At 41.9% G+C, this 14,542-nt stretch overlaps 1 protein-coding gene across 2 annotated transcripts in view; it reads left to right on the top strand.

Moving 5' to 3' along the window:
• The window catches only part of LOC311137736 (roquin-1-like), a 39,542-nt gene extending 25,227 nt beyond the window's left edge, over positions 1-14,315 (top strand). The window contains exons 13-18 of one of the 2 annotated variants that reach the window (XM_084172302.1): positions 63-224; positions 353-499; positions 889-1,096; positions 1,181-1,452; positions 1,771-1,859; positions 4,723-14,315. In XM_084172302.1, the coding sequence (XP_084028428.1) occupies positions 63-224; positions 353-499; positions 889-1,096; positions 1,181-1,452; positions 1,771-1,859; positions 4,723-4,864 (1,020 nt within the window). In that variant the 3' untranslated portion in view covers positions 4,865-14,315. The remainder of the gene's footprint in view (positions 1-62; positions 225-352; positions 500-888; positions 1,097-1,180; positions 1,453-1,770; positions 1,860-4,722) is intronic. The other variant, XM_084172303.1, reaches the window with a different exon arrangement.
• Positions 14,316-14,542: the final 227 nt, after the last annotated feature.

Below are 14,542 nucleotides of genomic sequence, written 5' to 3'. Positions count from 1 at the left end.
AAATGTATTTCCATCACTGCAAAAGTGCACTACAGTAAAGGTGTCCACGTCCTGTTGTACAGGAGGCTTACAGCCGGCCCCAGCCCACTCCCAGTCTGGACTACTTGCACCGCCGGCGCCAGGAGATCATGGCCCAGCTGGAGGACAGGAAGCAGGTCACTCCACCACCCTTCGCCCCCTCGCCCACGCTGCCACACCACTACGAGTCCAACTACACACAGGAGGTAAGAGGGAACACTGGGCTGCTGTCTATGGTATTATTCAATGGTAGCACCTCACCCCACGTGCTGCCACAGCTGTTAGTTACTTCAAAGAATAGGTTGCTTAAAAATACTGTGTGTGTGTGTCACAGCAACAGCAGTACATGGAGAACTCACAAGCGTTCTCAAAGTATCGTGAGCCAGACTACGCTAGCCAGTACTCTCCTTGGTCATGTGACACTATCGGCTCCTACATTGGCAGCAAGGAGGGGAAGTCCAAAAACAACATAGAGATGATGGTGAGTCTCATTAATCAATGTCCTGTTTGTTTGGTGTAAAGCTTGACCGCTTTTTAAAAGTTCCAAATCGGAATATCTAAAGATCAAAACATTTTCCAAAGCTCAATCTCTTGCAATAGGTCAAACATCTGTTTACATTTTTTTCTTTGACAGATGTTTCCTTTTAAACCTTGTTGACTGATCAAAGGTCACTTTCACCTTGTTGACTGATCAAAGGTCACTAGAAGTCACTAGAAGTCCTGAGATTTATCAAGAACACGGTTAAACTCAACAAATAGTTTTTCAACCACTGTTTCCATTTTCACTGGAGTGGGTCTGTAGTTTCTCTATGCAACATTATATAATGCCATAACTAATTCCACTGTTTGTGGTCTCTATGGGTGTTGTAGAACACTGAGGGGAAAGGTGTGGAAGGCAGGCGCAGGGCTGCTGAGGCCAGAGACGACGACCCTATCATCCCCTTCGGCTCCCTGCCCACCGTGTCACGCTTCGGGGTGATCTCCCGCACCCCCAAGACTGGCTACTTGACTGCCGGGCCGGGGCAGGCCATGACCCCCTCACAGGGAACCAATAGCCCCAAACACGGCGCTGCAACAGGTACAGGGAGAACTCGCACACCTTTTGGGTTTTGCTCCGTTCACTGCATTTCGCAGTCTGACTGGCTCTTGTTGTCCCCCACAGCGGACTACCACTATGGGAAGGGTGCAGGGTGGGGTGCTGCCCCTTACAGCCAGCCCCCTCAGGCCCACCTCAGTGAACGGCCAGTCAAGGAGAGGGAGCAGCTGACGATGGAGCTCCAGCAGGTCAATCAGCAGATCAACAAGCAGACTGCCCAGGCGGACCAGCCCAGCCCGGAGGAGTGGTCGTCGGGGAGTGTCTCCAGCCAACAGCTGAGCCTGGAGCTCCACCGTGTGGAGAGGGAGATCGGCAAGAGGACCCGCCAGATAGCCCTGGTGAGAGAGAGCAGCACAGAGATGGACAAATAGAGATGGAGAGCGACAGGCAGGAGAGGGAGAAATACACACACAGCCTGCTTTGATCTCTAAAATGGCTTTGTGAACAGGAGCAGGGCTGAAGGAGCCCTCGGCTAATGTCACTGCTACTGCTATCTCACTTATAAAACATGAAAGAGTAAAACACAACCGAGCCCAACAAGTGCATCTTGAAAGCTTTTCTGAGACAATCTTGATGTAGACTCCAAAGCGTACAAGCTTTCACTCTCCCAGTCACTATTGTGGTGAACTGACAGTGGTGCCATTGTCCCCTTGCAGGAGCACCTTGTGTGTCATGATGGGAGTGGGGCGTACAAGCTGAAGCCCACTGAGAACGGGCAGAGAGCGGAGCACTCGTTGGTCCTCAGGTAAACGGCACACAGCAAGACTAGTAGTAGCTCATCTCAACTGCTGTGCCATAAGGAATCGTTAAGGTTGCTCCATAATTCTCCCTTAAAAACACCTAGAAAATATCTAAGATAAGAAATGCTGTCTTAGAAATTACCCAAATTTTCTCACATTGGTTTGAAATGGCTTTTGAAATATTAGAAGTTACAAACTACAGCCATTTGATGCTGTAAAATACAGTGGCTTTTGCGAAAGTATTCACCCCCTTGGCATTTTTCCTATTTTGTTGCCTTACAACCTGGAATTAAAATGGATTTTTGGGGGGTTTGTATATTTTGATTTACACAACATGCCTACCACTTTGAAGATGCAAAATATTTTTTATTGTGAAACAAACAAGAAATAAGACAAAAAAAACGAAAATCAAATATCTGGAAGACTGAAACAGGTTTCCCTCAAGAATTTCCCTGTATTTAGCGCCATCCATCATTCCTTCAATTCTGACCAGTTTCCCAGTCCCTGCCGATGAAAAACATCCCCACAGCATGATGCTGCCACCACCATGCTTCACTGTGGGGATGGTGTTCTTGGGGTGATGAGAGGTGTTGGGTTTGCGCCAGACATAGCGTTTTCCTTGATGGCCAAAAAGCTCAATTTTAGTCTCATCTGACCAGAGTACCTTCTTCCATATGTTTGGGGAGTCTCCCACATGCCTTTTGGCGAACACCAAACATGTTTGCTTATTTTTTTCTTTAAGCAATGGCTTTTTTCTGGCCACCCTTCCGTAAAGCCCAGCTCTGTGGAGTGTACGGTTTAAAGTAGTCCTATGGACCGATACTCCAATCTCCGCTGTGGAGCTTTGCAGCTCCTTCAGGGTTATATTTGGTCTCTTTGTTGCCTTTCTGATTAATGCCCTCCTTTCCTGGTCTGTGAGTTTTGGTGGGCGGCCCTCTCTTGGCAGGTTTGTTGTAGTGTCATATTCTTTCCATTTTTTTATAATGGATTTAATGGTGCTCCGTGGGATGTTTTAAAGTTTCTGATAAAAAATTGTATAACCCAACCCTGATCTGTACTTCTCCACAACTTTGTCCCTGACCTGTTTAGAGAGCTCCTTGGTCTTCATGGTGCCGCTTGCTTGGTGGTGCCCCTTGCTTAGTGGTGTTGCAGACTCTGGGGCCTTTCAGAACACGTGTATATATACTGAGATCATGTGACACTTAGATTGCACACAGGTGGACTTTATTTAACTAATTATGTGACTTCTGAAGGTAATTGGTTGCACCAGATCTTATTTAGCAGCTTCATAGCAAAGGGGGTGAATACATATGCACGCACCACTTTTCTGTTATTTATTTTTTAGATTTTTTTTTAACAAGTAATTTTTTTCATTTCACTTCACCAATTTGGACTATTTTGTGTATGTCCATTACATGAATTCCAAATAAAAATCAATTTAAATAACAGGTTGTAATGCAACAAAATAGGAAAAACGCCAAGGGGGATGAATACTTTTGCAAGGCACTGTACACTACATGACCAAAAGTATGTGTACACCTGCTTGTCGAACATTCCAAAATCATGGGCATTAGTATGGAGTTGGTCCCCACTTTGCTGCTCTAACAGCCTCCACACTTCTGGGAAGGCTTTCCACTAGATGTTGGAACATTGCTGCGGTGACTTGCTTCCATTCAGCCACGAGCATTAGTGACGTCGGGCACTGATGTTGGGCGAATAGGCCTGGCTCGCAGTCGGCGTTCCAATTCATCCCAAAGGTGTTTGATGGAGTTGAGATCAGGGCTCTGTGCAGGCCAGTCAAGTTCTTCCACACCTATCTCGACAAACCATTTCAGTATGGACATCACTTTGTGCACGAGGGCATTGTCATGCTGAAACAGGAAAGGGCCTTCCCCAAACTGTTGCCACAAAGTTGGAAGCACAGAATTGTTCAATGGCGCAGAGATTTACACCACTCCAGCCTACGCTTAGCATTGCGCATGGTGATCTTAGGCTTGTGTGCGGCTGCTCGGCCATGGAAACCCATTTCATGAAGCTCCCGACGAACAGTTATTGTGCTGACGTTGCTTCTAGAGGCAGTTTAGAACTCAGTAGTGAGTATTGCAACCGAGGACAGACCATTTCTACACTCTATGCACTTCAGCACTCGGCGGTCTCGTTCTGTGAGCTTGTGTGGCCTACCATTTCGCGGCTGAGCTGTTGTTGCTCCTAGACGTTTCCACTTCACAATAACAGCACTTACAGTTGACCGGGGCAGCTCTAGCAGGGCAGAAATTTGATGAACTGACTTGTTGGAAAGGTAGCATCCTATGACGGTGCCACGTTGAAAGTCACTGAGCTCTTCAGTAAGGCCATTCTACTGACAATGTTTGTCTATGGAGATTGCATGGCTGTGTGCTCAATTTTATACACCTGTCAGCAACGGATGTGGCTGAAATAGCCGAATCCACTAACTTGAAGGGGTGTCCACATACTTTTGTATATATAGTGTATATGGTTGCACAAAGGACCGGGAAAAACAATAGAAGGAACGCGGGAAAATAAGTGCGATCCGCTTTTCACCAAAGCCTCTCTTGTAATCAACGAAACGCACTCAAGATTTGGTTCTGGGAGACGAAATTACTGCAGTGATGGATTCACTGTCAGTACCACCAGTGAGATGCTATTTGCACTGTTCTCAATGTCAATGGCTTAACTACACCAGTGAGATGGTACTTGCACTGTTCCCATTGTCAATGGCTTAACTAACAAGTCATTATGTAATTCATGGAGAATGTTTTTAAAAATGATGTAGAATAATACAAAATGTTTGATTCATTGTTTTTTTTTGTTTCTTTCTGTCTCTGTCTGACCTTTCGTTCTCTGCAGTGAGGGCTGTAACGGTTCCAGTGGTGTGCTGCAGGGCGGCAGTGTGGCCAGCGGCGGTTTGTCCCTCAGCCTGTCCACAGACCTCCCCACCACCGGGGGCACTGACCGAAAGACGAACGGCGTGGTCCACCTCTGCTCCTAGCCACACAACTGGAGTCTGGTATTACAACTACCACCAACTGATCAGTCAACCACATAGAGCCTTGGGAAACCCCTTGTCCTCTGAACGTTAGAACCGTTCTACTGTCATTTTGAGACACACATCCAGGTCCTCCAAACTGTCTGGTATACCCTACCTACCTACATCCACATTTGCAAAATCTGTTTGACACCACTAAGAGAATTTTAACTCGATCACAAAACGTGTGGAGAGAAGTGCCACCTCTCTCCTTGCTTACAATGGCGAGAGACCGTTCTAGGTTTCTTACAAAGAGGGATTTGGGATATAAGGGCTAGGAGTATCTAAGTAACTGAAAAAGCCACTGATCTGCAAATGTGGATGTAGTGCCTGCATAGACAACGGCGCTTCATTTGATACAACACAAACTAGTACACTTGCAACTTTAGTTTGTCTACAACTAAGCAGTATCTGCCCTGAATTTCATATTTTTTCTATTTCGTTTTTTTTTGTTCTGTGAATGAATGTTGTTTGTTTCATATACAATCTCACCCTGCCTTGGAAACCAATGATTTTTAGATTTATGCTCCATGAACTCAAACCCAATAATGATTAGAATTATAATGTAACGACGAGACCAGTTCCTTGGTTTCAAATAGACAAGGCCACCATAATCGCATTGACATTAATTACATCTGTCGTTAGCTTCACAATGTGCACACTTTTCTGTAGCATCGTTACAGCAATCTTTGTGCTTAGCATACATGCATGTCCTGAAATGCAGACTTTGTGTTTGGAATTAATTGTAAGTTCTTGTTTCTAAGCTGCAATGTTAATCGCCGACCATGTTTTTTTAGAGCGTTTCGTTAAGTTTGACTATTGGTGCTCTGTTGAAGGAGGATCAAAATCTCTCCATCTCATAGAAACAATACTTGTTGGCAACCGGCTGTGAATAAGTTGCGCATAGCCAAGATAATACAAATTGAAGATGACACTGGCCTCTTGAAGGCCGAGAGAACGCGTTTCAACTGGGAAGTTTTGAGATTTAGATGAAACTATAAGATACATTTAACAAGAAGCAAAGGCTCCCCTGTGTCAAGTTAGTTTAGTGGCCTGGCCCTCTTTTGGCATCTCCCCTCACCACCACCACCTTCAATATATTTACTTCAGGCTCTGGTTAAAGGATATTTACCTCAGCCTCTGCTATCCATGCGTTGGGATGGGGCTGATGGGAAAAGGATATATACATTTAGGCTTGGCATTCAAGCTGTCTTTTCTTTTTGGTAATTTAAATGTAGTGATGGACTGGGTGGGAGGGAATCACAACATGGGTCAAGCATACGTCTGCTGTTGATTGGGTGGTCAGAGGTACTGGGAATATGGAGTAAAGGAAACAGAGGAACGAAGCCAGACATGAACCATGGCTGGAATTTGAGACCTTGATCTACAAAACATATTTGCACTTTCATAGCTTTAAGGATGGTTTGTACTGAGGATATGTATTTATTAAATGTATAATATTTTCATCCTGAGGATGGATATAACATTAAAAAGTCAAACTTAAAACCACATTCTGTTTTAAGAATGTGTAGTCTAAGATGGCCATGGCTGCTCCCTCAGGTCCTAATAGTGTTGGCCATGTTGTATAGAGCAGGGTTAAAATAGCCACTCTGTTTTTATACATCAATCTACTGTAAACGTCCTGTTTTTATACATCAATCTACTGTAAACTTCCTGTTTTTATACATCAATCTACTGTAAACTTCCTGTTTTTATACATCAATCTACTGTAAACTTCATTTTTTTATTTCTGTAGAGTTACGACATGTTCACTTACACCATTGTGACACACGGTATGTATCAACATACCCGTAACACCGCGAATGACAGGAAAGGTGAAATTCCTATTTCAGTTCCTCCTCATCTCCACTCCTCTGAGCACCTTTTTCACCAACTGCAGCAGACATTTATTGTTTAGTTTTTATTTATTTTAACTTTCAAGAAGTTGCTCTAGTAAAAGGGTTTCTGATGTGTTCCTGGAGAAGGCTTTAATCATTTCTGGATGGGGGTTGATGCGTAGGAGGTGACAGGCCACTGAACTGGGCTAAGGCAGAACTACAGTTAGCAAAGCAGTTAGCATCACTGGAGACAACCACAGCATCACCACACAGAGTGGGAAGAGACTAGAAATTGCATTTTGATGACACCAAATAAGTGCTTTTTCCCAAATATGAACAAATGAAAAGTGCTGCAGTTTTGTAATTGCATTATGTGCATTACGTTGCATTTTTTATGTGCTTAAATTATCGCCACCCCTCACATAGATGCAATTTGTGTTATTACCAGATGCATGCGATCTATGAAATGAAGTACTACAAGCTTACTTTCCTTCTTGGTAAGATGAATTCACAGAATGTATTTAAAGGTGTCAGATTGTGAAATGATGGCTGGGATATTCCATTTGAATTCAAAATATATCCAACAACTGGATTAGTCAAACTTGTTTTAATCTAGTCTTTGTCTTTATGGAAATATTTAAATATGTTATACGTGTGTTTTTAGTTACATCTCACTTTTGAGATTTTATTTGAGATATGAAACAGCTTACACTGTATATGTATAGAGTATATACACATTATACTGTATGTAGAGTACAGTATATACACATACTGTATGTATAGAGTATATACACATTGTACTGTATTTGTAGAGTACAGTATATACACATTATACTTTATGTATAGAGGAGTATATACACATTATGCTGTATTTGTAGAGTACAGTATATACACATTATACTGTATTTGTAGAGTACAGTATATACACATTATACTGTATATACACATTAGCTTGGCTATTTTCAAAGCCAGACACTGACTTATTAAGTCAATTAGTCTCCTATAGAAGTTCTCTGCCTTCTGTGCACATGACATTGAAATGTCCATTAGTCCTCAAAAATTGCTGCCTTTTGAGTTCTCCTGAGTTTGTCCTGATGCTTTGTCTGTACTTATGGCAGAGCATTGGATTGCATTCTAGCAATACTATGGAAAATGACTGTTAACAATTGCATAATGTAGGCTACTCAATGCCGTTTGAATTACTCTTCATGCTAACCAAAACCAACCCTCCTTATTAATCGTAACAGAGTTAAGGACATGAGGACATGGTCCCTTAATTGGCATGGCATCATGCATGTTTGTGATTTAGAACTTCTGTTATCTCGCTTTAGTCACCTCTGTATCATCGGGTATTGCGCACAAACCAGATTTCAAACTATCGCTATAGTGGGCAATGAATTGCGTTGTAGTGTAGAGCCATCGTGGTGGCTAAATTATGGTGGTGGTTGTAGTAGTTTATAGCAGTTCATAGGAAAAGACAATGTATGTATCATTGTGTAAAAGCACATTATGTTTGCCACAAATTTGCATCTGTAGTTCTGGGGCTGAACAGAACTGCAGTCAACTATGCTGTGTGCATGCATAGCCAAAAAATATTTAAATGTCTGGGGAAGTGACGACCATTGGCGTTATCACAAGATCACATGACTTGCTTTTCATACGGAAAGAACTTCCATATATGATGTATTTGTTGGACTTCTGTGGCTTTGACAGCCTTGACTTCCTGCCAGGAACTTCACTTTGGTTATCTGAGGAGCAGTGTTGTTCCAGAGGTCAAATCTGTCAAACCATACGGTAGAATCAACTCTAACAATCCTTTCAATCGCATTTGGGACTGAACTTCAGGTAATGCTTACGGTTCAGTTTCAGATAGCTCTCTGTATTTGGACGCATGTTCCTCCATCAGCGTCATCAATACAACATGTCTCCTTATAAAAGGCTCAGTCATTGCCTTCCGAATGTGGGTTAATAATGCACACTTTTGTCTTGAAGGTATGCAGACCTTTTACAGAGAACATCAAAGTCCTCAGGACTTGGTTGAGAGTCGTCGGGGTGTTAGCAGCTAGGCCAGTGATGCTAATTTACCAATTTGTGAAATCGGGCAACCTAAAGCTTTACCGTGACTTGACTCATTGTTGAGGAATTGGGATGTCTGAGATTAGACTAATGTACACTACCGGTCAATAATTTTATAACACCTACTCATTCAAGGGTTTTTCTTTTAATTTTACTATTTTCTACATTGTATAATAATAGTGAAGACATCAAAACTATGAAATAACACATATGGAATCATGTAGTAACCAACAAAGTGTTAAACAAATCTAAATATATTTGAGATTCTTTGCCTTGATGACAGCTTTGCACACTCTTGGCATTCTCTCAACCAGCTTCACCTGGACTGCTTTTCCAACAGTCTTGAAGGAGTTCCCACATATGCTGAGCACTTGTTGGCTGCTTTTCCTTCACTCTGCGGTCCAACTCATCCCAAACATCTCAATTTGGTTGAGGTCGGGGGATTGTGGAAGCCAGGTCATCTGATGCAGCACTCCATCACTCTCCTTCTTGGTAAAATAGCCCTTACACAGCCTGGAGGTGTGTTGGGTCATTGTCCTGTTGAAAAACAAATGATAGTCCCACTAAGCCCAAACCAGATGGGAAGGCGTATCGCTGCAGAATGCTGTGGTAGCCATGCTGGTTAAGTGTGCCTTGAATTCTAAATAAATCACAGACAGTGTCACCAGCAAAGCACCCCCACACCATAACACCTCCTCCGCCATGCTTTACGGTGGGAAATACACATGCGGAGATCATCCGTTCACCCACACCGCGTCTCACAAAGACACGGGGGTTGGAACCAAAAATCTCCAATTTGGACTTCAGACCAATGGACACATTTTCACCAGTCTAATGTCCATTGCTCATGTTTCTTGGCCCAAGCAAGTCTCTTCTTCTTATTGGTGTCCTTTTAGTAGTGGTTTCTTTGCAGCAATTCGACCATGAACTCCGTTGTGTCCTCCTCCCAGAGTGCAAAGAGCCTTGGCGTGACCCTGGACAACACCCTGTCGTTCTCCGCTAACATCAAGGCAGTGACCCGGTCCTGTAGGTTCATGCTCTACAACATTCGGAGAGTACGACCCTGCCTTACACAGGAAGCGGCACAGGTCCTAATCCAGGCGCTTGTCATCTCCCGTCTGGATTACTGCAACTCGCTGTTGGCTGGGCTCCCTGCCTGTGCCATTAAACCCCTACAACTCATCCAGAATGCCGCAGCCCATCTGGTGTTTAACCTTCCCAAGTTCTCTCACGTCACCCCACTCCTCCGCACACTCCACTGGCTTCCAGTTGAAGCTCGCATCTGCTACAAGACCATGGTGCTTGCCTACGGAGCTGTGAGGGGAACGGCACCTCCGTACCTTCAGGCTCTGATCAGTCCCTACACCCAAACGAGGGCATTGCGTTCATCCACCTCTGGCCTGCTGGCCCCCCTACCTCTGCGGAAGCACAGTTCCCGCTCAGCCCAGTCAAAACTGTTCGCTGCTCTGGCACCCCAATGGTGGAACAAGCTCCCTCACGACGCCAGGACAGCGGAGTCACTCACCACCTTCCGGAGACACTTGAAACCCTACCTCTTTAAGGAATACCTGGGATAGGATGAAGTAATCCTTCTACCCCCCCTTACCCCACCCCCAACAAAAAAATTATAATATTGTAAAGTGGTTATCCCACTGGCTATAAGGTGAATGCACCAATTTGTAAGTCGCTCTGGATAAGAGCGTCTGCTAAATGACGTAAATGTTAATGTAAATGAAGGCCTGATTCACAGTCTCCTCTGAACAGTTGATGTTGAGATGTGTCTGTTACCTGAACTCTGTGAAGCATTTATTTGGGCTGCAATTTCTGAGGCTGGTAACGCTAATGAACTTATCCTCTGCAGCAGAGGTAACTCTGGGTCTTCTATTCCTGTGGCGGTCCTCATGAGAGCCAGTTTCATCATAGCGCTTGATGGTTTTTGCGACTGCACTTGAAGAAACTTTCATAGTTCTTGAAATGTTCTTTATTGACTGACCTTCATGTCTTAAAGTAATGATGGACTGTTGTTTCTCTTTGCTTATTTGAGTTGTTCTTGCCATAATATGGACTTGTTTTTTTACCAAATAGGGCTATCTATCTTCCCTACCTTGTCACAACACAACTGATTGTCTCAAACGCATTAAGAAGGAAAGAAATTCCACAAATTAACTTTTAACAAGGTACACCTGTTAATTGAAATGCATTCCAGGTGACTACCTCATGAAGCTGGTTGAGAGAATGCCAAGAGTGTGCAAAGCTGTCATTGAGGCAAAGGGTGGCAATTTGAAGAATCGCAAATATAAAATATATTTTGATTTGTTTAACACATTTTTGGTTACTACATGATTCCATATGTGTTATTTCATAGTTTTGATATCTTCACTATTATTCTACAATATAGAAAATAGTAAAAATAAAGAAAAACCCTTGAATGAGTAGGTGTTCTAAAACTTTTGACCGGTAGTGTATGTTCTTCGTACATTTATTCACAGTTATTTGCCTCTTTTTTATGTTTGTTACTATTTTGTAGACCAACATACTGGTCTCTCAAGGCATCCTATGATCTTAAAAGCACAGATTTAGGTGGGACCGCTTTTAAACGTATAATCGCTGTGTAACATTATTTTGATTATAATTATACTGTTATGGTTGTTTTTTGTTGCTATTGCTTGGGAAAGCACTTCACATTTAAGCAATCGTAAAGATTGGATACAAAAGCTTTGCTGTGATGTGATGCATTGTAGAGACAAAATTTGGTTTACCTCACCTGTTTTTTTATATTGCTATGCTTCATGGGTGACATGCTGACTACACTGGGCACGCGTGTGCATATGTTGATTTTGTATATCCACACCAGGCACGATCCAGACACGCAGGTTGAAATATCAAAACGAACTCTGAACCAACTATATTAATTTGGGGACAGGGAAAACACATAAAACATTCATGGACAGACGCTTGCGAGCAGTTTAGATGAAATGCTTGAATAACATGTATGTGTACATTTATTTTGCAAGCTGACCACACCACTCAAAATAAATGTACACACAGATCAACTGAGGTGCACACTCCAGTCCAGTTGGTGGTGGTAATGCACCTTAAAGTTGGTTGCCAACCGACAAAAAAGTACACAGAAGAAGACTACTACTGAAGGAGGAGAGTTTACTATAAACTTTTAGTTTCCCCTTTTATCTGTGGATTAAGTGTCGGAGTAGAGAACACAACATTTTGTGTGGTTCAAAATTCTACAAAGATCCAGAAAAATAGGACCTTGTGCGTTTCAGTTAAAATAACAACCCAATGTTTATATCCCAGGACAAATTAGCTAGCAACAGCAAGCTAGCTAGTTAAATGTAAATGAATATTTCATGTGTTTCGACCTGTCCCCAAATTAATATAGTTTGTTCAGAGTTCGTTTTGATATTTCAACCTGCGTGTCCTGGTGGCATCTGGTGTGGATGGACAAAATCAACATGCGCACGATGGCACGCGCGTGCCCGGTGTAGTCAGAATGTTCGGCTACTTAACATGCCATGATGGTGTCTAAGAACTGCTGTCTATCAGAATTTAGCATTTTCCTTGCATGAAGAGGTATTAACCAGAAGGAACTGCCATTGCCCGCACTGGGAAAGATAATTAACACTTTTACGTTAACTACTTTTCTGGGTTTGTCAAATTACTTCGTTTGCATACGTTTCACAATTGTGTATCTTTGTTTTTGCAGAGGTACAGTATTATGATCATCTTGGCCCATCATTGAGGGAACCATTTTTAATTAAGCTGTTGTTTAAAGCCCCGTCTGTTGCTTAATGATATTTTCATAAGTAAGTATTTGCGCTGGTGTAACATTTTCACCTTTTTTCAAATTAATATAATATTGAAACTTAAACATGCATGTTTATGTATGTCCTTGTAAAGTTTTTGAAGTATTCATTTCATTAGAAAAAAGGGGCAAAATTCACAAGTGCTTAGTAAATGTGATCCTTTATATAGTATCTGCATAGGAATTATCTTGGCTCCATACCGTCACTGCTATCTTTTGAATACTGTCTGGTCTCAGTCGCTCTATTGTTGAGCACTGGTTGACGCTTAAGAAATGTGACCTGCCTTCCAGCAGGCTATTGACTATTTCAAAGTTTTAACATGCATACCTGTAGGTTTGTCTATACAGTACATCAACTTGCAACTGTTAATTAAACTCCTTCAAGAGTCAGCATTTATATTAAATGGTCTCTACGAATCAGCCCTGCAAACATGAGTCAATCGGCTGATTGCCAATGCAGAGCCGAGGAACCGCTTATCCTTTCTGAGACAAAGGAGTTCAGTGCCAGAATCTCTGCTGGGGTGAGTTTCCCGGAAGTTTTGCGTTACGAGTTTTACACTTGTAAAACTCTGACCCATTAATATTAAAGATCCATTAATACCGGGAAACTCGCCTGTTTGTTTACATAGCCATTTGATGTATGTTTCATAGAAACCAGGGAAATTATGTTTGGCATGTTTTGGCTGTCATGTAGCATTGTTTGGTCTGTGTTTTAGATGGTGTTAGGCTCGCCAGAATTGATTTGAGGAAAGACATCTATCTGCCTTTTCCGAGGGGCTTTTCTTTCCTACCCTTCTAAAAGGTGTTCGTTTTTGGAAGTTGTGGAGAGATCACAGTAGTCTTAATTTATACTTTCTAATTTAAATGAAATGTGTGATGATCATTCAGACAAGTATTGGGTAAACACAGTAACACTTGACAGTAGGATAGCCATACACCAAGACAACACGAGTAACTTCTGAATTCTTTGCCAAGAATGTCACAATCTTGTCCAGGAAATGTCTTGTTCAGTGATTCATTTTACTAAATAATGTAGAATTGTTTACTTCTTTGGACTTAGTTGTCCTTATTAGCAATCATACGATGAGTTAAAAAATAAGGAACACAGGATCACCAAATGTGACATTAAACCACCCTGACAGGCGATGGGTATTATTAGGAGTTGATTTCCATGTGAGCGGCCATGTCCCAATGGGAGAGACCGCTTCGTTTCAGATTGTTTTCTTGTTCACGCTGAACACGCTCATTGCTTGCACTCAAATTGAATTCATTGTAATAAGATGGGGCTGTTCTTGTATTCTTATTTTAATTTAATTTTTACTTAATTTCTAACTTTGGGAAATGTAATTGCTTTTGATTACTACTACCCAAGTTTTCTTGTAAGAGTTTGCTTAAATTAAGGTACAAGTTTAACTTCATTGTTTTTATATTATACTCCCTTAAGGAATGTTTAGAATGAGATTTCTCCAATGTGGATGTAGCTGTTATACCATTTTTCTTTGTTAAAGAATTCACTGTGTGAAAATGTGATTGCATTTTTGTATACTACAATTGCTTTTGTTTTGTTTCTTTGAGGAGGGGAGAACTGGAAGTTTGAAGTAAATGTAAGAAAAATGTAACTTATGTGCAACAGTGATTCTTTACTGGCAGGGACTATAATTAAACAATATTGTGAAACGGATGCTTTTTTAAACTGTATTTTGTAGTTCAACACACACACAGCTGTTCATATGGTGTAGAGCAACACTTTTCTCAAATATGTACATTTCTTGTCAATATTGCACCATGTATGGGATATTTAAGCAGGCTAAAGATAGTTTGCTGTTGCTATGTCTATTATTCTGTACGATTATACGAATGAGCCTATACTTCATTTATTCTTCACTGTGATCATTCTCTGTGCATTTG

The sequence above is a fragment of the Coregonus lavaretus genome, assembly GCF_964263955.1.
Source record: "Coregonus lavaretus genome assembly, chromosome: 11".
Taxonomy (NCBI): domain Eukaryota; kingdom Metazoa; phylum Chordata; class Actinopteri; order Salmoniformes; family Salmonidae; genus Coregonus; species Coregonus lavaretus.
Note: the sequence above shows the minus strand (reverse complement) of the source record. Positions and strands in the feature narration are given on the sequence as shown.